Below are 17,986 nucleotides of genomic sequence, written 5' to 3' on the forward strand. Positions count from 1 at the left end.
CCCAGCCCAACCAGCCTGTCTCCAGACTCAAAGAACCTGCATAGCGATGCATCTGACAGGACCAGCGACCTCTCAGGACTCAGAGGACTGCCCTGCACTTAAAGGACCAAGAAACTCCAGGGAACAGCAGCACTGTTCAGAACCTGCAGCAAAGAAGCAACTTTTAAAGAACTTTCACTTCCCACCAGAAGCGGGAGACTTCATACTCTGCACCAAACGCCCTCGGCTCGAGTTCATGAGAACCAACGCCACAGAGAGGACTCCCAGGCGACTCCAACAACGTGGACATCCTGAGTCGACCTCCCTGCACTCCCACGGCGATGCCTGCAGAGAGGATCCAGAGGCTCTCCCTGACCATGACTGCCTGGTAACAAAGGAACCCAGCGCCTGGACCAAGCACTGTACCCACAGCCCCCAGGACCGAGAGGAACCACCTACCAGTGCAGGAGTGACCAATAGGTGGCCCTCATCCTAGCCCTGTCGGTGCCTGGCCCAAGAAGTCCCCATTCATCGCCTAAGTGACCCACGGGTCCCTCCATTGCTTTCAATAGCAATCCCAACGCCTACTTTGCGTACTGCACCCGGCTGCCCCTGCACCGCTGAGGGTTTGTTTTGTGGGCTTGTGTGTGTCCCTCCCAGCAGACTAGGACCGGAGCACCCCTGTTCTTCATAGGCACCTATGAGTTTTGAGCCCTCCTTTGACCTCTGCACCTGACTGGCCCTGATTTACTGTCTAAGTGCTTTACTTACCTGCAAAAACTAATCAAACTTACCTCCCCCAGGAACTGTTGATTTTTGCAGTGTCCACTTTTAAAATAGCTTATTGCCATGTTAACCAAAACTGTGTGTACTACTGTTTTAAATCAAAGTTCTGTACTTACCTGTGTGAAGTATCTTTCATTTTATGTACTTACCTCAAATCTTGAATGTTGTGGTTCTAAAATAAATTAAGAAAATATATTTTTCTATATAAAAACTATTGTCCTGGAGTTAAGTCTTTGAGTGTGTGTTCCTCATTTATTGCCTGTGTGTGTGCGCAACAAAGGCTTAACACTACCCTCTGATAAGCCTACTGCTCGACCACACTACCACAAAATAGAGCATTAGTGTTATCTAATTTTGCCACTATCAAACTCCAAGGGGAAACCTTGGACTCTGTGCACATTATATCTCACTTTGAGATAGTATATACAGAGCCAACTTCCTACAATCAGGAAATATCTTGAATAACAACCCTGACCCCTTTCCTGCTCTGGAACCAACTCCACTGTGCCTTTTGATAACAGGATTTGAACCTCCTGCTGCAACAACAGGAGATGGTCTTCTAAACAAAACGAAGGACGGGGAGGGATGGACGGGTGAAATTCCCGAAAAGAAAGGGCATATCCTTTCCTCACAATATTTAGAACCCAGGAGTCTGATGTGGCTAACTCCCACTTGCAGAGAAAAAGACGTAACCTTACCCCTACAGGAGAAGTGTGACTCAAAATGGGTAGAAATCTAGGGCTGCTTCCCTTGCTATGCTCCCCCAGAGGAAGAGGATGATGCAGGGTGGCTCCTCTTCTCCTAACTCTCCCCGCCTTCTAAAGGATCTATATGGGAGGCTGGCAGGCTGTTGGGACTGTGGACTCCAACATTAAACGGCTCCACGCCCAAACCCCCTGAACCTCCAAAAGGACCTAAAAGGGGTAGTAGTGGAAGCCTGCAGACCCAAAGACTTCGCTGTGGCCCTACTGTCCTTGAAGCGCTCTAAGGCAGAGTCAGCTTTGGCTTCAAACAGCTTTTCTCTGTCGAAAGGCAGGTCCAATAGAGTGGTCTAGACATCTGTAGAAAAGCTAGAAGACCTCAACTACGCATGCTTTCTGGTAGCGATTGAAGTACCCATCGTCCTGGCCACTGAGTCTGTAGTATCCAGACCAGACTGGATAATTTGCTTAGCCGCAGCTTGAACGTCTGACAGGAGCTCACCAAACTGCCCCTGCATTTCCTGCAGGAAGTCAGGAACTACAGGTTTAGCCGCGTCCATCAGGGTGTGAACATATCTACATAACACATAGGTAGCATTTGCCGATTTCAAGGCGATACTGCAGGATGAAAAAGTCTTCTTGGCTGACTGCTCCATTCTCTTGGACTCTCTGTCTGAAGGAGTAACAGGGAAGGAGCCTGGTGGAGAACTTGCTGAACATGAGGCCTGGACCACTAAACTCTCCGGAGTCGGATGCTTTGATAAAAAAAAACAGATCTCCCGGAGCCACCCAGTACCGTCTTGCAACAGATCTTTTCACAGCTGGGGATGCCACAGGCTTCCTCAAAACCTCAAATATAGGCTCCGTAAGTGCATCATTAAATGAAAGCAAGGGTTCTGCTGAATCCGAAGAAGGATGCAGGCACTTGGTCAAAATGTTCATTTTTACCTCAGCAGCCGGCAACAGAAGGTCCAAGAAACTTGCCACCTTCCTGACCACAGAATGGAAGGAGGCCGCTTCCTCTGTAAAATCCCCTGGAGATGAAAGATCCCACTCAGGGGAAGTGTCCAGAGTCTAGGCCCTGATAAACCCCCAAGGGCTCAGCAATCTCTCCTTCTTCCAGCAGCTGCTTTTGGTACTCCTGTTCTTTTAAGAGCCTCAGTGCTCTTCTCCACGACCTCAACCTGGCCTCCAATCTAGGTGTTGACAAAAAGTTAGCCGACGTCGACGACACCGGCTTCAGGACCGATAGACGCGGATCAGGAGAAGGAGACACACTACGATCCAATCCGGACCCATCCGGTGCTGGAGCTCATCCCATCGGCGCTGTGGACACATGAGGCTCCGTCATCGGCGTCAACTGTGTATGAGCCGACGTCATCGGCCTATAAGGCGATGTCATCGGCGGCATAGGCCTATGAGGTGACATTATCGACGCCGAACCTGCACCGACAGCCGGATAAAAAGGTATGAATGGCGCCGACTTATATGGAGCTGCAGAGCCCAATGAGAATGGCAAGGGACCCGTGGGACCAGCCGGTGCACCAGCCGGGGCCATAGCATTAAACATGCTTAACATGGCATTCAAAAATGTCGCTGGATCTGCTCCAGGAGCAGGGAAGGCAGGATACTGCTGATGTTCCTGCGGCACTTGCGCCGGCTGGGCATCAGAATCCTGCATCCTATGTGAAAAGCGAGGACTCTTGGGGTGCAACCACCTCGAAGACCAATGCTGCCGGAGAAGCCTGAGGCCTTTGAGGCTGTGGAGTCACCGTAGGGCTAACCTCCCACATCGCCGTCTAGATGGAGAGCTGGATCGTGAACAACCTCTAGTCGAACGACGCCAAGAGTCGTGTCGGCACCGCTTCCTATGCTTCTTCTAAGAGGTATTTTAAGACTATCTCCGATGACTTCTGTGCCCTAAGAGTATGGCTTCTCTCTCCTTCAGCGCCTTCAGACTCCTCCACATCATGCTCCGAACTTAGGCACCATAAGCAGTCATCGTGAGGGTCCGTGACCAACATATGACCCCCGCCACTCCCGACAAGGTTTAAACCCTGACTTTCTAGGAGGAGACATTGTAACCAAAGACAAAAAGGACACCTTTGAAACAGTAACTCCCCGAGAGCTAGGAGAAAACTGTTTGCGTCGAAGGCACGGAAAAAAGGGAACTGAAGTCAGCACGCCTGCGAGGACCTCTTATTGCCAAGGTGACGTCACATGGAGTCGCGTGCGAACCCGTGCAATTGTGACGTCCTCGTCGACGTGGAGAGTTGGGAAGAAAATGTTCCGTCGAATGCTGGGGCATTGGGAGGATTCATAAGGTGAGGAATCCACAACAGGTAGTTACAGCCATCAGAATACAAGATTTAGGAGTGTTACAGGGGTCAGAGGGCTGTAGCCAATGGCTACTGCCGCCGAGGGTGACTACACACTTCTTGTGTCCACGCCCTTTGGGGAGGGGGACACAGACCTAACCCTATTGCTCCCTGCCCTCCAAACCAAGATGGAGGATTCTGCAGGGAGGGGGGTCACTTCAGCTCTTAACACCTTAGGAGTGGTCCCAGCTGAAGTAGTCACTCCTTGTTTTTCTTAAGTTTCCCGCTGAACCTGCCGCCAAAAGTGAGGCTATGTCCAGGTGGGCGGGCAGCTCCACTGGATGGAGAGCCCTGGGGCACTGTAACATGAGGCCTGAGCCTTTGAGACTCAACGCCAGGTGTTACAGTTCCTGAAGGGGGAGGTGTGAAGCACCTCCACCCACAGCAGGCTTTGTTTCTAGCCTCAGAGAGCACAAAGGCCCTCACGCCATGGGGTCAGAAACTTGTCTGCTAGTGGCAGGCTGGCACAGACCAGTCAGTCCTACACTAGAGGATTGAGTACAATACAGGGGTGTAAGGAAATGCCTCCTTGGCATGGTTGCCCCCTGACTTTTTGCCTTTGCTGATGCTATGTTTACAATTGAAAGTGTGCTGAGGCCTGCTAACCAGGCCCCAGCACCAGTGTTCTTTCCCTAACCTGTACTTTTGTATCCACAATTGGCAGACCCTGGCATCCAGATAAGTCCCTTGTAACTGGTACTTCTAGTACCAAGGGCCCTGATGCCAAGGAAGGTCTCTAAGGGCTGCAGCATGTCTTATGCCACCCTGGAGACCTCTCACTCAGCACAGACACACTGCTTGCCAGCTTGTGTGTGCTAGTGAGAACAAAACGAGTAAGTCGACATGGCACTCCCCTCAGGGTGCCATGCCAGCCTCTCACTGCCTATGCAAGTATAGGTCAGTCACCCCTCTAGCAGGCCTTACAGCCCTAAGGCAGGGTGCACTATACCATAGGTGAGGGTACCAGTGCATGAGCATGGTACCCCTACAGTGTCTAAACAAAACCTTAGACATTGTAAGTGCAGGGTAGCCATAAGAGTATATGGTCTGGGAGTTTGTCAAACACGAACTCCACAGCACCATAATGGCTACACTGAAAACTGGGAAGTTTGGTATCAAACTTCTCAGCACAATAAATGCACACTGATGCCAGTGTACATTTTATTGCAAAATACACCCCAGAGGGCACCTTAGAGGTGCCCCCTGAAACTTAACCGACTGTCTGTGTAGGCTGACTAGTTCCAGCAGCCTGCCACACTAGAGACATGTTGCTGGCCCCATGGGGAGAGTGCCTTTGTCACTCTGAGGCCAGTAACAAAGCCTGCACTGGGTGGAGATGCTAACACCTCCCCCAGGCAGGAGCTGTAACACCTGGCGGTGTGCCTCAAAGGCTCACCCCTTTGTCACAGCCCAGCAGGGCACTCCAGCTTAGTGGAGTTGCCCGCCCCCTCCGGCCACGGCCCCCACTTTTGGCGGCAAGGCTGGAGGGAACAAAGAAAGCAACAAGGAGGAGTCACTGGCCAGTCAGGACAGCCCCTAAGGTGTCCTGAGCTGAAGTGACTCTAACTTTTAGAAATCCTCCATCTTGCAGATGGAGGATTCCCCCAATAGGGTTAGGATTGTGACCCCCTCCCCTTGGGAGGAGGCACAAAGAGGGTGTACCCACCCTCAGGGCTAGTAGCCATTGGCTACTAACCCCCCAGACCTAAACACGCCCTTAAATTTAGTATTTAAGGGCTACCCTGAACCCTAGAAAATCAGATTCCTGCAACTACAAGAAGAAAGACTGCCTAGCTGAAAAACCCCTGCAGAGGAAGACCAGAAGACGACAACTGCCTTGGCTCCAGAAACTCACCGGCCTGTCTCCTGCCTTCCAAAGATCCTGCTCCAGCGACGCCTTCCAAAGGGACCAGCGACCTCGACATCCTCTGAGGACTGCCCCTGCTTCGAAAAGACAAGAAACTCCCGAGGACAGCGGACCTGCTCCAAGAAAAGCTGCAACTTTGTTTCCAGCAGCTTTAAAAAACCCTGCAAGCTCCCCGCAAGAAGCGTGAGACTTGCAACACTGCACCCGGCGACCCCGACTCGGCTGGTGGCGATCCAACACCTCAGGAGGGACCCCAGGACTACTCTAAGACTGTGAGTACTAAAACCTGTCCCCCCTGAGCCCCCACAGCGCCGCCTGCAGAGGGAATCCCGAGGCTTCCCCTGACCGCGACTCTTTGAATCCTAAGTCCCGACACCTGGGAGAGACCCTGCACCCGCAGCCCCCAGGACCTGAAGGACCGGACTTTCACTGGAGGAGTGACCCCCAGGAGTCCCTCTCCCTTGACCAAGTGGAGGTTTCCCCGAGGAACCCCCCCCTTGCCTGCCTGCAGCGCTGAAGAGATCCCTAGATCTCCCATTGACTTCCATTACAAACCCGACGCTTGTTTCTACACTGCACCCGGCCGCCCCCGCGCTGCTGAGGGTGAAATTTCTGTGTGGGCTTGTGTCCCCCCCGGTGCCCTACAAAACCCCCCTGGTCTACCCTCCGAAGACGCGGGTACTTACCTGCAAGCAGACCGGAACCGGGGCACCCCCTTCTCTCCATTCTAGCCTATGTGTTTTGGGCACCACTTTGAACTCTGCACCTGACCGGCCCTGAGCTGCTGGTGTGGTGACTTTGGGGTTGCTCTGAACCCCCAACGGTGGGCTACCTTGGACCAAGAACTAAGCCCTGTAAGTGTCTTACTTACCTGGTTAACCTAACAAATACTTACCTCCCCTAGGAACTGTGAAAATTGCACTAAGTGTCCACTTTTAAAACAGCTATTTGTGAATAACTTGAAAAGTATACATGCAATTTTGATGATTTGAAGTTCCTAAAGTACTTACCTGCAATACCTTTCGAATGAGATATTACATGTAGAATTTGAACCTGTGGTTCTTAAAATAAACTAAGAAAAGATATTTTTCTATATAAAAACCTATTGGCTGGATTTGTCTCTGAGTGTGTGTACCTCATTTATTGTCTATGTGTATGTACAACAAATGCTTAACACTACTCCTTGGATAAGCCTACTGCTCGACCACACTACCACAAAATAGAGCATTAGTATTATCTCTTTTTACCACTATTTTACCTCTAAGGGGAACCCTTGGACTCTGTGCATGCTATTCCTTACTTTGAAATAGCACATACAGAGCCAACTTCCTACAAGGGGGCATCTCTAAGCTGCCCTCTGTGGGCTTTTAAGAATAAATGCAAAACTGGCATCAGTGTTGGTTTATTGTGCTGAGACGTTTGATACCAAACTTCCCAGTATTCAGTGAAGCCATTATGGAACTGTAGAGATCGTAATGAAAAACTCCCAGACCATATACTTAATAAGACCACACTGCACTTACATGGACTTAAGACACTGTAGGGGCTATTGCTCCTGCAGCTATGCCCTCACCTGTGGTATAGTGCACTCTGCCGTAGGGCTGGAAGGGCTGGTAGAGGGGTGACTTACCTATGTCACAGGCAGTATTTTGTGGACATGGCACCCTAAGAGGGATGCCATGACGACTTTGCCTTTTTCTCCCCACCAACACACACAATCAGCAATGGCAGTGTGCGTGTGTTTGGTGAGGGGTCCCTTAGGGTGGCATAACACATGCTGCAGCCCTTAGGGACCCTCCCTGGTCCCAGGGCCCTTGGTACCACTGGTACCTTGTACAAGTAACGTACCTGTGTGCCAGAGGTGTGCCCATTGTGGAAACAATGGCACATTTTATGGGAAAGAACACTGGTGCTGGTTAGCAGGATCATAGCACACTCAGTCAAGTCAGCATAAATAGTAGGCAAAAAGTGTGTGTGTGTGTGTGTGTGTGTAACTCCAACAAGTGCTAGTTTCCTACACAGTCCAAATATAAGCAAAATTAAATTCAATGTGCATGGGAAAATAAGTGCTGTCCCTTTAGTTCCGCAGGCACAGCAATACCCTGCGGGAGCCATGGATCCTCACTTCTATACTAACCCAGAAGTCGAGCATATTGGTTATTGATTGCTTTTTTTCTTCTTTTTGGTATGAGTTTTTACCACATTCAAATTTATGTGGTGGTGGGGGGAGGGGAAGGCGGAGATATTTGGGCAGGAGGGGGTGAGCTTTCATATAAAAAGGAAGAGGGACAGGGAACACGAGGGAAAAAAGGGGGAGGGGAAATTGTCATTTCCTACAGCTATGTAAAGGCAGACCTTTCTCCAGAAAAAAGAAAAGAAAAAAAGAAAGAGCACAAGCCTCTTTTAAAGCCTTATTAGGCAACGAGGGATGCCTTACGCCTAACCCTGTTTTCTGCTGATGCCCTCGAAGACGCCCAGGGAGGTTTATGAAATTGCTGTTGTCTTTTGAACAGGTTTAATAGAAGTTGAAAGTTCACAAAGCACCAATGTGGAGACCAGTTTACTTGCCTCAACAACATTTTACGTGCGGAGCACTTTAAAACAATGAACACGTTAGTAATTATATAGACCTTGTCTGAGGCAGCTGAGGTGTTCTTTTATTTCTACGCAAGGGTTAGTAAGATGCTCGGCGCCAACACCTACACCACTATCATGTTTGACTCTACCAGTTAAGCACCCACTGGACAAGATCAATAGCTGCACTGAATGCCACAGCAGTTACCTTCTAAAGTAGTCAAGTGGAGGGATTAACACAGGTCCCACAGTCTGATAAGGCGCACCCCTGTGCAGCAGACTTTGCCTTCATGTAAAGTTTTAAGCACACCGAGTGGGTATACCTGTCAGGTTTTTAGAGGCCGCTTTGCAGATTATTTCCCTCCAGTACCTACAAGATCAAGTCCTAAACGAAAGGAGAACTGGTACAAATATTGTAGCCAGGATCCTTTTGTTTGTAAAGGATCAAGTACCAGCTGGTACACTAGTAGTGTTGGCTGCAAAAAGAAAACCATCTGATCCTTAAAAAAAAAAAAATATATGAAATCAACAAAGTGGAGCAGACCTGCAAATATGGAGGCCCATCAGTACTGTGACCTTACATGTCAGTATTTCTTATTCTCTATAAGGAAGGTTAGGGGATCGCCTTGGGACAAAGGCAGAACCCATATACATCGGGGTACCTGCCAAAAAAGCAGCTAGAGATGTGGCCCATGTTTCATCTATGGTACTTCTCATATCTTTGACTTACAAACATGAAAACGAAACCTCAGCACAATATAATTCATTTGAGGGTTTTTTTTTCTCCTGGAAATTCACTGTTTGAAGCCCAGATGGATGGTGAGATTGCCTGCATGAAATCAAAGCCAGGGAATGAATCATCTGTGACTGGAAAGGAATAACCTTCCATTCAAGCCTTCTCCAGGCAAAGTAGAAGCAGTTTTCAAAGTAACACAGGTTATGCCAAACCACCAAGATATCAGTGGGTCACATACATTGGGAAAGGATAGAAGTGGTGCTCTACCACTGGAAGGACTGTAAAATATCAGATCTACAGACCAGACTACGACTGTCTACCTCCCCCTTCCACCACTCAGCGCCACTGGGGGAGGAAGGGTATCAGACTTCTGAGAGACTGCATAGGAAATTCTTGCAGACACCTTTTCTGAAATAAACCTGACTACCAAAATAATACTGAGATGCAAAAAGTTCATACATGCTTGATTCTAATAGCCTGTCTGGTCACACCAGTGGTGATACACATACCATCTGCTACCACTGCACAAACCACAAAGAAGTGAAGCAGGACATAATATACCACTAAATGATAAAGGAAAACTGTGTCTGAATTTACCACAAGCTGTGGATAAGACTCCTCACTCCAACGTTTAGTGAAGAATTCCACTTTAGGTTGTTACAAGTAAGGGGTGTCTGGACACTAGCCCGTGCAGGAAGAGATAGGTGTTACTTTAAATAGGAGAAACAGCCATTATATATTTTACATATATTATATATTTATAGGCCACACTTGCATCTCAAATAATATCAAAGCTTTGGCTGAAAAGACACACTTGAGAAGCAACAAATACTTTTCAAGCACACACCATCTTACCTTCACAGGTCAGCTTTGTAGATGCCAGTCCGAGTCGTAATACAGTGCGGTTCCCAATCAGCCCAGTCTTCAGGTTTCGCACACCCTCATTCCCAATAGGATTATGGCCGAGATTCAAGGTTTCTAGGCTCTGGGTATGGGGCTGTAAGGACATAAGTGAAAACGGTGAGGTTCTACATATACATGGCCAAGTCTGCACATAATAAATGTAACAGGACAATTGCACTTGTGCTGCAAAGCATTCGGTACAAAACAGCTTTTCAGCAGGTCTGTTGTCACACATACAATGATCTTTACACAGCATGTGTGCTGCATCCTAAATGTGAAGGGCCTAAAATACTACTGCAATGGCAATGTTGCTTCAGAATGCACAAAGGTAAACACCACAGTGATGTGTGCTAAAATTAACATGCTGATGCATGTGTCTGGGTTGTGTGTAGCTAGCTTAAAGCTTCGATACTTCAGGTTTATAAATGAGTGCAGCAATTTCTACGCTAGAGATTCAACATTATGATACTTAACACTTCAAAATATACACACACAAGTTTACTACAGGTATGCAACAATATGTAGATGAAAGATATATATCTCTTACATGTGTGCTACAATGTACTGATTGAAGGTTACATACACTCCCCAGAATTCACTTTTACGTAAGTGAGAACACTGCAGTTCCCAGCATCCATATTTACAACTAAGTGACATCCCTGTAGTGCCCAGCATCTCTGCAAGAAGTAACATCCCTGGATTCCTGACAAATCCATCTTTAGAAGAAAAAGACAAACCAGGAATAGCTTCTTAACTATAATCCTAGTTCTCTCACTGGTATCGCCATTAAAATCATAAGCACTAAATAGTCCCGCCCACGTGCCAGTACCTCGGAGCAGGTCTTTCACAGTTACACTCCCAAAGAATCTTTAGCCTTATTTCGGAACATATGACAAAAATGTAAAATCTGCAGCCTTAAGACAATCTACATTGCCAGTTCTATTATTTCGAAAAATGGAATAAAAAACATAAAACCTTTAAAAGTCACTAAATACAAGTAAAAGTGACCTTTCAAAACAACCTTCACAAACTCTATGTACTTTCTTTTAAAGCAAATGATAGGGAAGGAGAGGGCAATGCAACTGTATAGGCTGCAGCACTGAAAACAATGAGGACAGAATGTCCCATCTTTAAGGGCTTCCTGACCTCCAGTATCCCATCATGCACTACAGGTGGCAGTTTCACCAGTTCTTTATTATTCAGTGAGTAACAGGATAGAGTTAACTGATCAGACAGGAGGAAGCGTTGCTTATGATTTCAGTGGAGATACCCTAGAAAGAGAACAGGAATACAGGTAAGAAACCATTCCTTCTCTATCAGGGGATCTCCACTGGTAATAGTAAACATGGAAATAAGAACAGATTAGCTAGCTCATTCCCTAAAGACCAGCAAAGGAAGGGTTAACTGAGGTGTTAAATTTAAGTCAATAGATTTTCTTAAACAGACTTGCTTTACTTGGGAATCTGCTCTTGCATCCGAATCAAGACAACAGTGCCTTGTAAAGGTGTTAACAGATCTCCAAGTTGCAGATTTGCAGATCTCAGAGATTGGAATGTCTATACTGCAGCAGTGGCCGCTTTGCCTCTGCTGGAATGGGCTATATGTGTCACAGGTAAGGCTTTTATTGTATTTCTTGTAAAACAGGATTATGCAGGAACCAATCAATCTAGACAAAGATTGGTTCAAAGTGGCAAATCCTGCATGTATAGGAACACAGTTAAATTATTTTGGCTTTCTCAAAACTTTAGTCTTGTACAGATAAAACTGCAACACTCTCCTAACAGCGAGAGTAAGGCAAGATCCCTCTGCAGGAGATGTGACAAGGAAGGTAAAGATTTAGTTTGACATGAAAATCAGACACCACTATGGGGGGGGGGGCTTTTTGGGTGGGTCCTCATCAGTACCTTATTACTATGAAATATTGTGTAAGGTTTGTGGGAACATAGAGCCTGTATCTCGCTACCTCTATGTGCCGAGGTTAAAGCGACCAAGGAGGAAGCCTTCCAGGATAGGTGGTGAATGTAGGTGTTATGTATAGGCCCCAAAGGAAGGCCCATAAGCTGCAGAAGGACAATATTAAACTCCCAAGGAGGAGGTGGTTCTCCTGATAGAAGGATTGATTTTCTTAATGCCCTCAAAAAAATCATTCACTACAGGAATTTTGAAACAGGACATGTGTGCAGGACATTTCTGATAGGCCAAAACTGCTGCAAGATCTATTTTAATAAACGAAAATTGCAGCTTTGCTTTAGCGAAACAAAGGAGGTATGCACAAACCACCTTTTCCTGGCAGAATCTTCCCAATTTAAAGGAATATGACGTTCTTGTAGATGGTCTTCTGGCTTCTCTCAAAACATCTATTCACTCCTAAGGAAGATTCACAGGACCATATTGTATGAAGGTCAGGAGCCATCTGATAAGTTCAATGATTGAAGGCTGGGGTAACGAATCTGACCTTCAAATTGTTAAGAAGTTCCAGCCTGCAAAGCAGCCTCCTGTGTGGATGTTCCAAGAGGTGAAGAAGATTCGTGAACCACCATTGCCAGGGCCACTCTGGAGCAATGAGAACCATTTTAGAATTCAAAATGGGCAGCTTGATGATCACTGTTGGCAGTGGAGGAATGGAGAAATATTATAAAGAAATTTTCCTGACCAGTTGATCCACAGGGCATTCCCAAATATCCCAAGTTGGTAAAACCCTGAGGTGAAATTTGGACATTTCTTGTTTAATCCATTTGCGAAGAGATCTATTTGAGGGAAACCCAAGCGCAAAATATATCTTGAAGGAAGGCATAATTTAATACTCATTGGTTGGTCTCCTGAATGGTTCGGGTAAGTGTATGCTTAAACATGGTGGATGCCTACTAGACAGACAGCTATGATCTGGAGATTAACCATTTCCAGAATGTTTGTGCTTCCAGAGACAGGACTCTGGATCTCATCTTTAAATGCTTGCCCAAGTAATACATGATTGTTAAGTTGTCTGTTTAAACAAGGAGGAATTCCTCCTTAAGGACAGGAGGAAAGCCTTCAGAGCTAGGTGTGCTGCTCTCAACTCCTGTAAGATGATATGGTAAGACTGTTACTTCGGACACCATATGCCGTGAATCTGAACGTGGTCCATGAGGGCATCCCAACCTGAGAGGGAGGCATCTGTCACTACGGTCTGAGTTGGGATGTCTTGATGGAAATTAACACCCTTCAGAAAGTTCTCTGATTGGCACATAACACACGTATAACCAGTCAAATCAGACAAAGTCAAGTATAAAACCCATACTGATTAAGCTGGAAAACAAAGCAGAATGCTCTTTAAAACAATTAGCACTGCATCATTCCCCACCTGATCTCCAATTCCCCTGACCTCATGCTACTGATCCTTTCCCCCAGTTCCAACATATGGCTAACATATCATATCAGCCAAAGCCAAGTACTACACCAACAAAAATGAAACTGCCCACAGAAGCAGAAAGCTCTTAAAGACAATAAAGCCCTGCATCTCTAACCTCCAGTTATACACGTCAATAGAGTGCAATGCCATCAATCTCTTTCATAAAAAAATACAAACGATCCAACAACACATCATCACCACCACCACCAAAACTTCCTGTCCCCCATACTACATACCACAATACTCATCCATCAAACCCCTTCCCCACCCATTCCACCTAAGCACCACAAAATATGAAAATGATCGCATTTCAAGCCCTCTGCAGTGAAGCTCTGCTACCACTAATCACCGTCATCAAAGCTTACATCAATTCAAGGCATCTTTCCAAAAACGTAAGACATGCCAGATTCTCCTGCTCCTGAAGAAACCCACATTAGATAGTCATGAGCTTGCCAACGACTGACCCAGCACTGACCTACCTTTCATCGGCAACATCATTAAATAGGCTGACTAAGCATAACATCACCGGAATGCCAATCATCTCCTGCAGTATGACCACCAACCCTGTTTCAGAGCATGCTGCAACACAGAGATAGGTACCTTTACTTGATATGGCAGGGTTGTACTGCAAGGCCAGGATTTTGTTTTTTACAATTTTGTTCCATATACATCAAATTGAATTCAAAACCCAGCAGTACTAAGTCAACTTTAACGTCTACTTGCTATTACATGAGAAATCTCACAATGAGAAGTGTCTCAAAGAACCATTGATCACAAGTTTATAAAAGGATGCATGACAGAGTGACTAAGTTCCTGAAGTCACACTGTAGAGCATTGATACATAATTGGTGTGTGGTCACATACTGGTCGTTTGTTGACAAATGGCAGTGGGCCTTGTAGACGTATGGTACTCGGGAACAGTGGTTGTTCGAATGTATGATGGTAACTGGTATTGGCGTATAAAATGGGTGTTTAATAGGGAAAGGACACATACTGATTAATTGTGAATAATAAACTAATACTTGGTATTACTGTAGTGAAAAATGGGCAGAAAATAAGGAACGTGGAGCTGCCCCTGTGTTCTTAGCACTAATTTTGCCACCTGAGGCCAGGCGTTGCAAAGGCAGTGCCAAGGGTTGCAAAGGCAAGCCAGGAGTTGCAGATGTGATACCTATTTGACACTCATAGTCCCACCCTCCATGCACTACCTCTACGTGCCTCCCACTTCCACTGTCAGATGCCCCTGTAGCACCTGTGTGCTGCGATGCCCTGCAGACCCTCAGTGTGCCCCTCCTGCATTGCAGCTCCTCTGAACACCCACCAATCCTGTAGCCCATCCGAGTGTGCCCCTGCTTTTCTTGTGTGTCTCTGGCTTCATCCAGCTCCTCCATCTTCCGCTCCCCACATACAGACCCTGTGTGCCCCACTTCGTTCTGCGTCTGGAGTATCACTGTACATTTCTATCTGCAGCCCTTCTGTGTGTTTCATAGATAATGTGCATCTTCTGTCTTTGCGCCCCACCCTCTGTAGCCAGTGTGCCATCATTCCCTTGAAGCCCCCCTTGTGTACCCCTTCACCCCTTTGTAGGTCCTTCGTTTGACTCCTGTGTCTTGCATGACCTGTGTATCCTCTAGGCAGTAACTCTAGCAAAAGGAAATAGGCCTGGCTTGTAATGTAAAATGAAGTGAGACTTATAGGCTTTGATTATGTTTTTTACCCAGTGTTCCAAGATCACAAACTTCAGGAGCGATGTTTTAAAATAAACTGAGCTTGGGGATCGGTGGTGTGTTTCTGCAACACCCCCATTTCCCGGGCTCGATTAATTTTAAAAACGTCCATGAAGTGTGTGACACTGAGGAAGTTAAAGGGGTCTACTGAAAGTCCCTGGTGTGAGTAACAGGGTTACTATATGGTGTGGTTGAGACCTCACCATGTAACACATTCCAACCTTTCTTCGGAGGAGTCACTCTTCATTTGTCAAATCTTGGCTCAACCATGGATAGCTGTGACTTCTAGAAATCATGCTTCAACAAAGGAACAGGTGTAAAGCATTTAAACAGCACCAAACCAATCAAAGAAAGAAACAACTCAAGGAATCTGACACCAATTTACACAAAAAAAAAAAACAAGTGAATGAATCCATGGACACCAAAATCAAAAAAGATCCACTGGAGGGTCCCTGAAATTTAAAGTTTTAAAGAAGCAATAAACCTTTTCACTCACCAACAAACAAGCATTGGCAAACTGAACACATTTCGCATTAAAAAATGTTTTCAAGAAACTGTTACATCAAGGTTGAATGTGATTACTTAAGTTTACTTTTGACCATTAACCTCGGTGTGGAGCCAGTCAGGGGGACCACCAAGGTACAATGGAACAGTTACCTTCACCAGAAAAGCAGTCTCAAGTCCAGTTCCATCGTTAGTGGTCAGTTGGCATTAACTTCTATGAAGTGGTCCTGATGCAAGAATACAGGATGCTGTGTGGTCAACGAGGGACTTCCTGGGGGTAATCCTTGGTCCACGCTCCTGGTGGAGCTACTTTAGCCACGGGGTCAATGTCCCTCGAAGTCCTCTTTGGTCCATCAAAATTCCAGTGGACTACTGGTCTTCGGTCACAGTCAAACCAGGTGTTCCCTTCTTCTTGCAATAGTGCTCCTTCTGGGCGACCAAGCTGTACTCTGATGAGTCTCCCAGGTCTGGCAAACTTAGGTGCAACTTTTGAGCATCAGGACTCTGTCTCCCAGGCTACGCTGTGTGATCAATTGATCTGGAACACCAACTCGACCAGACAGGCTTCATCAGATTTTGTGTCCCTGTGCTACAAGCAGGAAGTCAGCAACTGACTCTTGGAGTCTCTGCTTCTGGCTGGGCTCGTGGGACGACTTCTTCACAAGCATGACACCACAGCAGGCACAGTCCTCTCTACGGTTTCCCAAGAAGCAGCAGGTGCCATCTAACTTCGGTGCAGCATTCTCTGCCAGGTTCTCACTCAACAGGGTAGTCCTTCGGTCCTATTTTCCAATTCAGGTGAGATCAGAGTTCTGGGGCACCATGGGTGCCCCTTTTATGCCCAGAAAACGCCCTTAGGGGAGGTCGTGTCACTTGTTTATGGGCTAATCTGTCTCTCCCACCTGTTGACAACTTCCTGTGAAGTGTCTCATCTAGATTTCCCAGAGTGGCCACGGGGAAAAATAGTTGCCTCTGACACCCTTCTATCTATCTAGACAAAGGAGCAGCCCCTCTCCTGCATGCTTGCCTTCTGCCAATCAAAAACAACTTCCCCTCTGAAGCTCACCTTTTGGGCTCAAACGCTGTGCTGTTTTTCTGCAAATCTCCTCCCTCTGCAGCTCCTTTATAGGCTTTCCTGGAAGTTGTTTAAACTTCACCCCACAAGTCCAGAAGGCTATCTTGACGACAGACCTTTGGGGGCACTGGAGCACTCGGGTAACAAAGTGGCATTTGGTATATTTGCCTTTACCCACCAGTGAAATTAAATTCAATTTAGCCATTAAATAGAATTTATTGCAGTGATTCTTTTTATACCTTGAGTACCAGCTTTGGAAGTACCAGTTAGAAGTTAGCAGGGCTGAGATGTCAGCCTGTAATTCTGCCTGCACTAGCCTTTGGGGCTACTAGCCTTTTAACAGTAAAAAGGATGGTGTTTTTTCCTGGAAGGACCTTGAAATCATGCACTACAGGTCCAACACTTTAATATAATGCACCATGACTTTAGGGCTAAATAGCTCTGCTTTAGAGGTGATTTATACATATTAAAAAGGAATGCTTGGGCTTTGCAATTGCTTGAAATGGCAAAGTTGAATTAGCAGACTAAAACTGCTCTGCCGGCCAGCCAGCAATGGCAGGCTGGGAGTCATGCTTCTGCCTCGTCACAGATGTGATGGCACAACTAGTGCTGCAGTTCACAAACTACACTTACAAGCCCTAGGTACATCTGGTACCGTATAGTAGTGACTTATAAGTAAAGATATGTCAACTGGCAATCAGCCAATCAAACATGCACCTATATAGGGGCAGAGCACATGCACTGAGTCCTGATTAGCAGGGCTCAAGAAATTTCAGAGTCATTACACCAGCGCTTAATAGGGGAACAAAAAGTTGGGGTGAAATTGCAAAACAATGACAGAAGTAATGTATGGCTTTAGTGCCCTCCTTACCTTGCTGGGGTGGGGGGACATGAGAATGGAGAAGCAGTGTCAAGTGACATGCCACTAGGTGTGCCCTATTCACAATATTAGACAGAGAAAAGAGTAGGGCATCAAGTGACAGAAACAACGTTGTGAACCCTTTCAGTCCCCGGTTTCTTATTAGGAACATGGTGCAAGTGTGTGTGTCAGGAGCCTAGAACTATTTCTACTCTGTTCTTGTTTTGGAACGTGGCATAGAGGTGGAGGTCCCAGCTGGCATCCGGTCCTCACACTATATGATTTCCTTTCACCCTGGAGCAAGGCAAGTGGGGTGGGAAAAAGCCCCCCCACACAAAAGATGGAAAGTTGGTGCTGCAGTAGTGCATTAGGCTGTATGTATGACTGAGGGCAATTCTGTCTCCTCAAAGTTGGCTATAAAGGAATGGCTAATTTTCCATCCACACAAGAGGGAAGGTGAGGTGAGTCTAAAGCAGAGTACCACAACCGCAATATGTCCAAGCTGGAGG

At 46.6% G+C, this 17,986-nt stretch overlaps 1 protein-coding gene across 1 annotated transcript in view; it reads right to left on the minus strand.

The window, feature by feature from the left end:
* Positions 1-17,986, minus strand: part of PPP1R37 (protein phosphatase 1 regulatory subunit 37) — a 726,853-nt gene that overhangs the window by 257,509 nt on the left and 451,358 nt on the right. Inside the window, exon 9 of the mRNA XM_069207728.1 lies at positions 9,877-10,018. Coding sequence (XP_069063829.1) covers positions 9,877-10,018 — 142 coding nt within the window. The remainder of the gene's footprint in view (positions 1-9,876; positions 10,019-17,986) is intronic.

This window comes from Pleurodeles waltl, chromosome 9 (genome assembly GCF_031143425.1).
Source record: "Pleurodeles waltl isolate 20211129_DDA chromosome 9, aPleWal1.hap1.20221129, whole genome shotgun sequence".
Lineage (NCBI taxonomy): Eukaryota > Metazoa > Chordata > Amphibia > Caudata > Salamandridae > Pleurodeles > Pleurodeles waltl.